The 12,479-nt window shown below is 50.1% G+C and overlaps 1 protein-coding gene across 1 annotated transcript; it reads left to right on the forward strand.

Moving 5' to 3' along the window:
* The first annotated feature begins 549 nt into the window (after positions 1–549).
* Etv3l (ETS variant 3 like) lies at positions 550–11,990 on the forward strand. Its single transcript, XM_029475604.1, has 6 exons — positions 550–731; positions 6,304–6,409; positions 6,500–6,737; positions 6,931–7,117; positions 7,527–7,638; positions 10,984–11,990. Exons 2-6 carry the CDS (start codon positions 6,349–6,351, stop codon positions 11,430–11,432), a joined length of 1,047 nt encoding a protein of 348 aa, XP_029331464.1. The 5' UTR covers positions 550–731; positions 6,304–6,348; the 3' UTR covers positions 11,433–11,990.
* The last annotated feature ends 489 nt before the right edge of the window (positions 11,991–12,479 follow it).

Raw genomic sequence — 12,479 nt, forward strand, 5'->3', positions numbered from 1 at the left:
ACTTCAAGTCAAAATTAATAAGGCCTTTAAATTTTTTTTAATCTCTAGAACCATAAGAGAATAAACATATTATGTGCCTTTAAATCTTTAGAAAAATGACCTTGAGTAACTATCATGTGGAAGATGGGACTCAGTGGTGGAAGAATTTGCCTAGCCATGTCTCCAATACTAAGGAGTAAGTAAAAAATAATATACTTTAAAATATATTTCATCTATATCATTTTATTCTAGCCAAAGAAGGAAAGTTACAGGTTGTGACAATCTGGCACTAGTGAGTGAGTGAGAGCGCATCTCAAGCAAAGGCTGGAGTCACGTTTAAGTCTGGGAGGTATGAGGTCAGTTTTTAGATCTGAACTCCGATCTCCACAGAAAGCTACACAAGAAAGAATGGATGGCTAGACAACTCACAGGACGTCCCAGCAGGTCAGTAACCTTGAGAAGAATTGAAAAGGAGGAAGTCTCCCTAGCAGGTACTTTAGGAGCCAGCCACCCCACAGGAAGAGACCCTACTCTGCTGCAAGGTGAACACATGTGTGGGGTGTCTGTGTAAGGCATTGAGCCATGCTGCTGGCTCTCAAAGGGTTAATGGTACTGTCTGCAAACGACCTCGGCTCCCCTGGGAGCTTGGAGATCCCCTGCTCTCATTTTAAGTAACCCTAATGCATGATGAGCAAGGGCAAGGAGCGAGCCAGAAGGAACCAGACTGCGCGCAGAATTGATGATCCAAGGCGGTAAGCCATCCTGGCAGGTCTGAGACGGGGGCTCCTCTGTGCACCCGGATATGGAGCCAGTTATGGGACAATTGGGAAGGGGGACGGAAGGAGCTGAAGCCCACAGGTGTGGCGAGGCTTTTCTTTTTCCAGAGGAATGGCACAGAGCTGGAGTTGTGCGCTCGGGGCAAGAGCTTTCCGGCATCTGTGGGAGGATGTCACAGGGACACTGGTCCAGTGTAGCAGGGGGTTCTTCTATGAAGGTGGGGGCCAGTATCTACTCTCTGGAACAGACCAGACTCTGGGGTGAATGCTGGGCAAATAACCAAGCTCTCAGCCAACTTCTCATCCTGCTAGCCTTGTAGGTCCTTAGGAGCCATGCCCCTGCCCAGGCTCATTGCTGCCCAGGGCACGGGTTGGGGTGGAGGTGGGGGTTTCGGGGGACGACGGTCGAGTCGGTCAGGGGTAAAAGGCCAGTTGTTGAGGCTGACTGGGGAGCAGATGGAGGCAGCCGAGTTGGGGAGCATCACGGAGTGGGTGGAGACAGGACAGAGAAGCAGTGTTTTCTCCTGAGTCTGGCGGGATGAACTAAAGGGATGCATGCCTCTGGTGGGGCAAGAGGGTTGCTCCATCCACCTGCCCCTATTCCTCCTCACACCCTTTCCCAAAGTACTAGGGCCAAGAATCCCGGCGTATGAGAGTCCTTATGGTAGTGAGCACAGATGCAGGCTAGAGAGGCAGGTGCGATGCCAAGAGAAAGTTTCAAACTCTCTCCAAGCCCTGGGTCAGGGTCCGGGTGGAGGGTGCTTGATCGCTCTGGCTTTGTCAAAGGACAGTGGAGCCTCCTGGGCATAGAGACTCAAGCACAGAATCAGCTGAGAGAGCTTCAGACTTGTGTTTATGTGTATGTGTCTGTGTCAAGTGTGTCTCTGTGTGTATCTATACATATGTGTCTGTGTGTATGTATCCATGTGTGTCTGTGTGTGTATGCTTATATATATATATGTGTATATATATATATATATATATATATATATATATATATATATATGCTCCTGTATATCTATATGGGAATCTGTGTTTCTGTATGTGTGTCTATATATTTATGTGTCTGTGTGTATGTATGTATGTATGTATGTATGTATGTATGTATGTATGTGTATCTGTGTGAAACTATGTGAATGTATCTTTGTGTGTCTATGTGAATATGTCTGTGTGTCTATGTGAATGTGTCTGTGTGTGTGTCTATGTCTATGTGTGTCTCTATGTGTGTGTGTTTGTGTTTCTATCTTTCTCATGCCTGCCCATTGGGTTGGCTGGCCTCTGGCTTCCTGGGACTACTGTTGAAATTTTTCTGGCAAAGAGCCCACATCCCAGGCTTGGTTGGACAGTTTCCTTCAGGGCCAGGGCCTCCTGTCAGCCTTGCCTCTCTCCTTAGAGTTCCAACTCTTCTGCCCCAGTTGACCAATTACAGCTCGGTGCCTGGAATCAGACAGACCTGTTCTCATCCAGCTCTACCACTTGGCAGGATCTTGAGCAAGTCTCTTAATCTTTTGAGCCTCTGTTTCCTCAGCTTACAAAATGTAGCCAATACCAACCTCAAAAGATTATTGTGAGGAATTAGTGACGTAACGTAACAAGATCAGCACCTTGTCCTGAACTGGTGGCCGTCCCAAGTTCACATCATCTTCACGGGTGAAGCAGCTTGGGAGGTTGTCTTTGGCAGCACGCCCAGCTGGAGCTTTGTCCCCTATTGTTTCCATCATTATCTATATTGCTTCTATTAAATAATGACCTAGAACCTACTTGTGTTGTAATGAACACTTATACTGGCCAAGGGGATTAACATTATTAGTAATCAGACGGATGGCGGTGGTAATAACGATCACTTGCTGCCGTAGCCCTTCCAGAAATACAAAATGCTTGGGAGAGCAAGGATGATCATGCCAGACTGGGCTATGATCCTTTCTAATTTATGGTTCCCAGTATTCATCTTGGAAGCCACTGTATTAATCTTGCCATGGGTGTTGCAGGGCTGTTTGCAGCCAGTAAATAGAGTGTAGCCAATCTTTGTGTGTGTGCCCTCCAGCCCAAGAGAGACAGAGCTAGGGCCCAGGGCACAGGTGATGGGAAGGCACAGAGTGGGATGCTCCCAGCCAGGGAAGTTTTACACCAATGAGTAGATTAAGGTAACACAGGGATCAGCTAGATGGCTCAGCAGACAAAGCACTTGCAGAACAAGCCTGGTACCTGAGTTACATCCCTAAAACCACTTAAAAAGGACAGGAGAGAAGAGATTCCACAGAGCTGTACTCTGTGCAAACACCCATACACACACACACTCGTTAACAAATGTCTAAAGTTTTTTTTTTTTAAGTGACACACAAGGGATTAGGGTTAAGTGACAAAGACAGTTGACACTGTTGGCAGTGGAGCTGAAAGCTGCTCTTCTCTGGAGTTCCTCCAATGTCAGCTTGGGGCCTCAGGCAGGAAAGAAAGAATTTGCAGGAGACCCTTGACAATACTTCCCAGCGCTAAGGCTTTCCACACCAGAACTGGGGAGCTTCTGGTGGTCTCGTGAGCAGCTCGCAAACGTGGCACGTATCAGGAGGAAGCTACTGCATGAAGAACGGGAGGGCCACGCTGGCTTCATGTTTGAGTTTGGGGCTCATTTGCTTTTGTTGTGGTTTGGGTTGTCTTTTGTTTTATTTATTGAGGCAGGGCTCATATAGCCCAGGCTGACCTCAAACTTGCTATGTAGCTGAGGCTAGCCTTGCAGTCTTGTTCCTTCTGCCTCTGCCTTCCAAGTGCTGAGAACTGTTTTGTCTTTTCTCAGGTAGGAGAGGAGGTGTCAGCAACCTGCCTATCTCTGTGGCTTCTCTCTCTCTCTCTCTCTCTCTCTCTCTCTCTCTCTCTCTCTCTCTCCTCATTCCTCATGACCCTACACCACATACCTAGTTCCAGGGCACATACGTGTTATTAACTCTACATGTCCAAGACTCTAGATTCCCTTACTTTCCTCTTCCTCCTACTCTTCCTTGTCTTCCTCTTCTTCCTCCTTTTTCTCCTCCTCCTCCTCCTTCTCCTCCTCCTTTTTTAAAAATCAAGGTCTCACTGTGTAACTCACAGTGGAATTCTATGTAGCCCAAGCTGACCTCGACTGTGAAGATCTCCCTGCCTATGTCTCCTGTGTGCAGGACACTCTAAGCTTGTACCCCATACCCAACTAGAATCTTAGGAGCCTTGATCTGAGGTCTTGCTTTCCAGTTTTTAACTTGGAGAATGACCTTGGGGAAACTCTATAACTCTGCTGGGGCTCAGAGTGTTCCCTAAGACCTACTATGCTCCAGAGGTTCCTAACACTCAAACCCCATCCAGGGATGTGCAGCCACAACACTTCACTGCCTGTCAGACATGTACTATCAACAGATCCCACCAGCAGTGTGATCAATGTCCACATTTTGAAGGGACTTTATATGATTCTCATGCTTATTAAAGAGGCACTGCCGTAGATGGCATGTTTGAAAGTCCTGGGGAAACTCAGAGAGGAAGATTTTAAAGGGTGACTGCAGCTATGCTGAAGGGCCTTTGTTAAGTCTTTCTCTCTCCCTCCTTCCCTTCCTCCCTCCCTCTTTCCCTTCCCCTCTTAAGTCTCTTTTGGAATGGCAGGAGGTTGCTATAACCAATGTCTGTGTGTCCCTGAGACCTACTATGGTCTAGTTGAGAATAAGGTTTCCTTCATGCTGACACTTACTAGCATGGAGTCCCAGAGCCAAGAGTAACCCCACCTGGGTCACCCAAGGGCAGGTTCCACATCCTTCTCCGTGGCCATCTCCCCTCTCCTTCCACAGATCTTCACACTATTCACATCAACTAGAGGCAGTAGAAGCCAGCATCATCCACTCTTCAAGTCAGGATCCTCTCTCCAAGGAAGCGTTGCTTCAATGCCTCCTCCCTCCCTTACCCCCACCTCAGGCAAGCTTGTTTTCCTGCGATAGCTCTATAACCTTCCTCTGCTCCCTCTCCCACTCCCCGAGAGCCACAAGACCCTTCCTCCTTACCCGGGGCTCACCAAGCACCTACAAGTACAAGGTATGGTATCAGGATGTAACGCTAACACTAAGGGTTCCTGTGCTTCGAGGGAGAGCCCGGCTGTCACAAAGTGGCACACCCCTGAGTGCTGGCTTCAACAGCAGATATGCTGAAAGGGGAACTCTGTGGAGATTAGCATCCCAATGCACCAAAAATGTCACACAAATTCACAAAGGTTCCATGCTTTTGTCTTTGACCCCACCAGGCTCATCTCTAGCCAACTCGGCCTCTTCAGGATAGCTCCTGAATCTTGATGGCCCTGGGACCTGTCAGTGATCTAGGCTCCCTTTTCCAAGAGGAAAGCAACCCCACCAAGAAGATCTATAACGTGTGGGTCAGCTACTCTCAGGACGTGGCTAGCCTTGTTCAGGCTGGCTGCCATCTTGGGAAAACCTGAGATGCTCTCAGGGCAGGGGCGGCTGCTCTCTCCCACCTAAAGGAGAATGTAGTCAAGAAAACATTCTAGTCACAGGAGCCTTGGAGCATCAGCGTGGCCATGCTGAGAACACACAGCTTTTACTTCTCTAGAAAGGGGTGTGGCCCAGTTGGGTACAACGCTGTCCCTAACCAGACACTCCTCTGCCTTCCTGACACAGGGGGACAAGACTGGGAAAACATGCTTTGCATTTCTGATCTCTGCCAGGTAGCCTTTCTGGGCTCCATCTTCTCATGCATCCAACTATCTATCTACCCGCCCTTATCTGTCGCTTTCCCTCTCTGGCTGTAGGAGGGAGACCCCGTAGGTGGAGGACACCCCCTCAATAACCCCAAAAGGAGGTAACGACTTTTAAAGGAAGAATATGAAGGAAAAACTAGATCCTTCGTAGTTTTGGGGGCGGTGGAAGTGAGGAAGGTAACATTTAAAAACTGTAGCAGCCAAAGACTGAGACCATTGAGAAGCCATTAGGGTTCATTTATTCTGTCAGCAATCACTGATGGACGGCTGCACACTCAGCATTTGGGCCCCGGTGAAAACAACACAAAAATCCCTGCCCTGCTCCATTGTTGCAAAGTTACCAGAATGGGGTGCCAAGTTGGCTGGCAATCCCAACACTCAGAAGGGGTGGAGGCAGCAGGATCAGGAGTTCAAGGTCAGCCTCAGCTAAATAGTGAGTGAGTTTCAGCTTTGAGTTACACGAAAACCTCTCTCAAAACAACCAAAACCTGTTACCAGTATGTATTCATGCCACTGCTTCTTTATTCAAAGTTTAGGGGGGAAGTCCTTTCCTCTTCTCTTCTCAAAAACAAAATCCTGCTGAGCCCTATGGACAGTTCATCTCTCTGTCTAACTCCATCAGGGATTTAGATGGAGGACCATTTGCCTTTTTACTTTGGGCTTAGACCCAAGCCACCGCCCTGGGACAGCCTTTGAGCAGTAAGGACGTCTGCACAGAGGCTGGGCTGTATACAAGAAAATTCTTGCTTTAGCTTCTCTTTTCACCCTGGACCCTTCCTTCCTTCTTCTCTCACCTCCATTCTTTCCCTCTGTCCCTTACTTCAGCAGGCCTTCAGTTCAAACTCAACCCTCTCTCGCCTACCACTCACCATGTACTGCAACTGCTTCTCAGAAGGCATCCTGGCTGCCCCTGTCAACTACTGGGTTTCAGGTAAGCCTCCCTGCCTCCTCCCCATGCTCTTGAAGCTGACATGGGCAGGGCCTGAGGACAGCAGGTGACCCTCGCACTCCCCCACCCCAGGTCTAGCCTTCCCCGATTGGGCCTACAAAGCCGAGTCTTCACCAGGCTCCCGGCAGATCCAGCTGTGGCACTTCATCCTGGAACTGCTGCAGAAGGAAGAGTTCCGCCATGTCATCGCCTGGCAGCAGGGAGAGTACGGGGAGTTTGTCATCAAGGATCCAGATGAAGTGGCTCGCCTCTGGGGCCGCAGGAAGTGCAAACCACAGATGAACTATGACAAGCTGAGCCGGGCCCTCAGGTGAGAGGAGGGTGGCCAGCAGCAGGAGAGGCAGAGCTCAAGGAAAAGGGCTGTGGTTCTTGGCACTGCTATTGCAGGGCTTGGGAAACGCTCTCACTGTGGGAAGATGGCTAGTGTCCTCTGGCAACTGCTAGACCAATGGAGGAGACTCCAGTCTCTCCCTTCCTCACAGAGGCAACTCTCAATTCTCTAGGTATTACTACAACAAGAGGATCCTGCACAAGACCAAAGGCAAGAGGTTTACCTACAAGTTCAACTTCAGCAAGCTCATGGCAGCCAACTGCCCTCCGTGGAAAGTGTGGGCACCCTCCAGCCCTCACCTGCTGCTGAGGTCCCCTGCCCTGTGTCATCCCTTGGTGCCTGTGGCTAAGCAGAGTGAGGTAGGCATGACGTCCTGTCCTTATAGCTCTGACAGGACCTGATTTTCGGTCCTGGAGGCTCCTGGCCACTGTCCACCTTAGAGCCCTCTTGGTCTCCAAAGTTCTTCTATATTCTAGTCCCTGAGTGCTCTGGGATCTGGTCTTTGAGATCCATAGCCACCTTTGAGGAAGGATGGTTTCTATGCTAGGCACTATCCTTTAGCAGTGTGTCAGAGGTGCAGGGAGGGTCCAGGGAGATGGAGACAGCAGGCAATCCACAGCAGTTACTGGTTGCTTTGGACAGTATGAGAATCAGTATGGGACTACTCTGTCATATTAACAACTGGGTGATAGCCCTGCCGAGCCTTATAAGACTACACCCTGGTGAAAGCTGGCTCCTCCCCAGCTTTCCTTCTTCCCCCCTCCTTAGCCCGTGCATAGCATGCTGTGCACACGGGCCACAGAAACTCAGCCAGCTGGAGAGAGGACCCCACCGAGATCACCAGAGGCCTCTGGGGACAAGGAGAGCAGCGGCTTCAACTGTGAGTGTTGAGCACCGAGTTGGTGGGGATCTCAAACAGAGGAGGGGAGCCTCCCGGGGCCTGGCTGGCTGAGCATATGCCCACGTAGGCATGAGACAAGAGATCTTCATGCAGTCAGTGCTTAGTGACTGATTCTAGTTGTTTACTAGGCCTGGGGCTCAAATAGGAAAGATTAGCTCAGGAAGAAACAGAGGCTGGTGGGAAGCAGAGGTGGGAGGACTGCCAGTTACTACAAGTGCTGGGAGGGCACAGGGGAGCACTTCGGAGGCACAGGGGAGCACTCTGGAGGCACAGAGAAGCACTCCGGGGGCACAGAGGAGCACTCCGAGAGGAGAGAAGGGCAAAGAGAAAGTGGGAGCCAAGAGCATGTATGACGAATCTGGAAGGCATATTGTCAGTGTGGGTGGGAAGGCGAAGGGCGCGTGGGAAGCAGTCTACCAGGCTAACAGCTAACCGGGTCCAAAAGTCCTCAGAAATAATTTGAAGTGCAGAGAGTCCAGTGAGAAGAGCTGTTTAGGTTTTCGTTTTGTTTTTGTGGTGCAGGAGACAGAACCCAGGGCCTTTATATGTTCATTGAGCCCTCTACCAACTGAGCCACATTCCTGGTTCCTATTTCATTGTATAAACTACCAAAGCTTCCAAACTGACGATTTGACTGAAGGTTTCTAGTCCTTATGATCCAGTACAGAGGCAATACGCATTCCGTGACAGAAATCATATCTTGAAGTTTGAAGTTTGACCTTCCGTTGGCTATGAATGGGAGGTGCAGGGAGCCACCTCTCCAGTCACCCACGTAGCATGACAGTAAACAGCCAGTCCTCCACAGCGTACTGCACGCACGGCTGAACTGACTCATTCTGCAGGTTATATACACCCAACACACTCTTGATGTAGGTTATTTTTAACCCACAATGGGTTTATCAACATGCAACCTTATCATAAGCCAGTGAGTATCTGTACCCAGGCTGTCTGTGGCTGTGATAAGGGGAGAAGCCCTTCTAGTGTTGAAAAGCTTTTATTATTTTAAATTATGTGGAGGGGGGTGTGTCTGCCTACAGGTGTGTGCCCTGGAGTGCAGGTGCCCTCCAGAGGCCAGAGATGTTGAACACCCTGGAGGTAAAATCAAAGACAGTTGTGAGCACTCTGACAGGGAGGGGGTGCTGGGAACAGAACTCAGTTCTTCTGGAAGAACAGAAAGGCTCTTAACCACTGAGCCATCTCTCCAGCTCCCACTGGGAGGGCTGTTGTTGTTGTTGTTGTTTGGTTAGGTTGGGGGGTTGCTGTTGTTTGTTTGTATTTAGACAATCTAAGAAGAAGACTCTAGGGCCATGGGGTGAAGGAGGGACCTCAGCTGAAGAGAGGTGGGCAGACCAAGCTCATGTTCTTCTTCCTTCTCTCATCCGATGTTTACATGACCTCCTGTTTAATGTGCCTTCTTGTGTTTACTGTGCCTTGATCCCAAAGGAAACACCATAATTTTATAACTATTATCTATTTAATATATGAGTATAATGCAGCTGTCTTCAGACACACCAGAAGGGCATCCAATCCCATTACAAATGGTTGTGAGCCACCATGTGGTTGCTGGGGGTTGAACTCAGGACCTCTGGAAGAGCAGTCAGTGCTCCTAACCACTGAACCATCTCTCCAGCCCTGAAACACCATGATTTTAAGAAAGAAAATTTTAGCTGGGTGTGGTGGCACACGCCTTTAATCCCAGCATTCAGGAGGCAGAGGCAGGTGGATTTCTGAGTTCGAGGCCAGCCTGGTCTACAAAGTGAGTTCCAGGACAGCCAGCAGCCAAGGCTATACAAAGAAACCCTGTCTCAAAAAAAAAAAAAAAAAAAAAAAAAAAAAAAAAAAAGAAGAAGAAGAAGAAGAAGAAGAAAGAAAATCTTACTGTTTTTTTTAAACACTACTATTTTATTAGTGTTTTGACTGCATGTATATCTGTGTGAGGGTGTCAGATTCTCTGGAACTGGAGTTGCAGACAGTTGGGACCTGCCATGTGGGTGCTGGGAATAGAACCCAGATCCTCTAGAAGAGCAGCCAGTGCCGCTGAAGCTGAGATGTGAGCAATGCCTGCCTTTCTGAGGTTTTTAGTCAAGAGGTTAAGGTCACTACCGATAGATGCGTGGTATTACTGCTGCTGGGCACAAAGGGGACACTGAGGGTGCTAGGGACAGCGGGGAAGACTTTAAGGAAGTGACTTTAAGCCGACTTCCAAAGTGCAGCTGAGCTTGCAGGAATAACACAGACTAGGAGTTCAGAAGCCTGGAACATTAAGAGGGACGGGGAGCAAGCTATCAGTGGCACTTCATGATGGGGTAAGAAGAGAAGGCGGTCAATGGTAGACACCAGTGGCTATCGGAGCAACCAAGTCAGGCTTCCTGTGGAAAGATCCAACCCAGGTATCTCCTGCAGAGGTTCAAGCCCCTCTGCTTCCGGCAGTTTTGAAGATTAGGATCACCCAGATTTACCCACCCACAATGCAAGCCATGGATGCAGGGTGGTTGGGCCATCAGATGGGCATCCTAGAGCTACCTAGCACTCAAAGGGCTTCTCTGTTCCTCCACACCACTGTTCTCCCAGCACCAGAGCGCTGAGGACAGCAAGCATACCCACTTTGGAGCGGGCTGCTTTCCTTTCCTTCTCGCACTCATGCACGCACGCACGCACGCACGCACGCACGCACGCACTCCTTGTGCTTGGACCCCGAAGGGTGTGAAAGTTTTAGGTCCGCAGAAGGCTGCTAGCAGTTACTTGCCATGCTTCAGGACTGGAATTCCACTTCGCGTCTTACCTCCACCCTCACTCAGATCATGCGGTACCAGAAGAGGGAGCTGCTGTAGAATACTCAAACCAGCTTCGGGAAATAGGGAGACTCCAAGTAACTCCTCTGCGTGCCCACTCAGCTACAGTGTGGACACAACCCCGACCCCAGGAGCTGGGGTCACAGCCCTTCTGTAGGACAACAGCCCTTACCTCGTCTAAGGGTCTAAGGAGAACAATACTGGGCCACAGAGAAAGAACACCGCGGCAGGAGTCCACATGTTTTCTTCTCAGGGTGAACATTCTGACTACTTCGCCCCCTCACGAATCTGGCTTGAGAAATATTCCTAACTAATAAACTGGCTATATTAAGTAACACCTGATCTGTTTTCCCAGGTTTTATTCAGCTAGGATGAGGGTCTTAAAGCCCACACCCACAGTGACACACCTACTCCAACAAGGCCTTACTTCCTAATAGTGCCCACTCCCTCGGCCAAGCCAAGAGGAGAGGGAAGGAGGCAACGGAGCATCTCGGGGAGGGGCCCTCTTGACCACTTCTCTCTGTGTCTCTAGGTTTTGGCTCTGTCCTGGGCCCAGGCTGGCAGAGCCCTTGCTGCTGTCTCCGCAACCTCCGAGGTGGCCTGCCCAGCCTTGCGCCCCTTGCTTCTGTGCCCTGCCTCTACTGTAACTGGACCCACCTCTCAGGGCCCATCATGCCTCCTCTTCCCTCAGAGCAGTCACTTTCGGGGTCCTCAAAGCCTGGTCCTCGGCTCTCAGGCCCATGGCATTTTCCAGGGCTCCACCTTCTGGCCAGGCTGAGACAGAGCATTGGCGAGGGGCTTTGGTGCCAGTTTCTCAGGCCCGAGGAATTGGTGGTAAATCCTGGCCCAGGGCCAAGCAGCCATCTGGATTCCAATGAGGGACTCTCCTCAGGGACTCGGGGACTCAAACTTGGGAAAGGAATCTCCATGTCCCCCAATCCAGAGAACATGAGAGCCATATGGCCTTCTGATCCCCCTTAATTGGAGAGAAAGAAGTGAAGGGGTGGCTCTTCCCCCCCCCCCCCCCGTCTCCTGTTCCCCCACTGGAGGCTCTGAAGGGTGAAGTTGAACCAAGGTGGGGCAAATGTGGGCATGGGGAAATGGAGATGGCACCCCTTCCCTATACCAAATTGCTATCAGACTAAGGAGACATTATTAACTTTTTTTTTTGGAGAGAAATGAGATTAAGAGTTTCTATCATTAAAATTGCCCCATGCCTACGCACAGGAGGGGATGAAGGGGCTGGGCTGGAGCAGACCAGCGTTTGTTTGGCTTAAGTCTTAGGATCTCTTTCTTCCTCTGGGTTCACTTCCCCATCCTGGCTAAGGTTTCCCAGGACCTCTCACACCCCTTCCCATACTTCTCTGCCCTCCCTCTGACTGCACAGCCACTAGGAACCTCTGTTCCAGGGAGGTTCTTGTTTCTATGAAGGAAGGTTCTGTGCTTCTATCTCCATGAACCCAAGATGCAGGCAGGGGTACAGAGAGGGAGGAGGGGTGGTTCTCTCATCTCTGTAACACTCCGCTGCCAATTGTGAATAAAAATGTCCTTGGACCAACAATCTTTCTCCTGTGCATCCTAGTCTTGGCTGCGTTCCTTCTCTGTGCCCATCAGTGGTGGTGCTGAATGCAATGCAGGGATTGAGAGGAGGGCTTGAGGCTTAGACTGGAAGCATCCAGCCAAGCTCCTCTCTTCTACCATCATGCCTGAGAATGAGCCAAGCAATGAGGGAAGCCGGTCCCAAAGACAGAACAGCAGAAAGAGTGGGGGTCTTTGCCAAAGACCTTAAGGCTCCTGTAGAGGACCTCTGGGCAAAGTTCTAATGGTCCAAGTGGGAAAGGAAAGGACTCTGGTGCTAAATATCCTCTGCTTCTGCCCATGGGCTCCTGAGAACGAGCAGCAGGGCTGGCTTGAAGCTCCTGGTGCCAGAGTGCATAGAGAACACATGAAAGCGACTCTACTTGACGACAGATGAATCAACGAGGAAGAGATGCTGCCACACAAGCCAAAGCCACCGAGCCACCTGCT

Source organism: Mus caroli, chromosome 3, assembly GCF_900094665.2.
Source record: "Mus caroli chromosome 3, CAROLI_EIJ_v1.1, whole genome shotgun sequence".
Classification (NCBI taxonomy): Eukaryota; Metazoa; Chordata; class Mammalia; order Rodentia; family Muridae; genus Mus; species Mus caroli.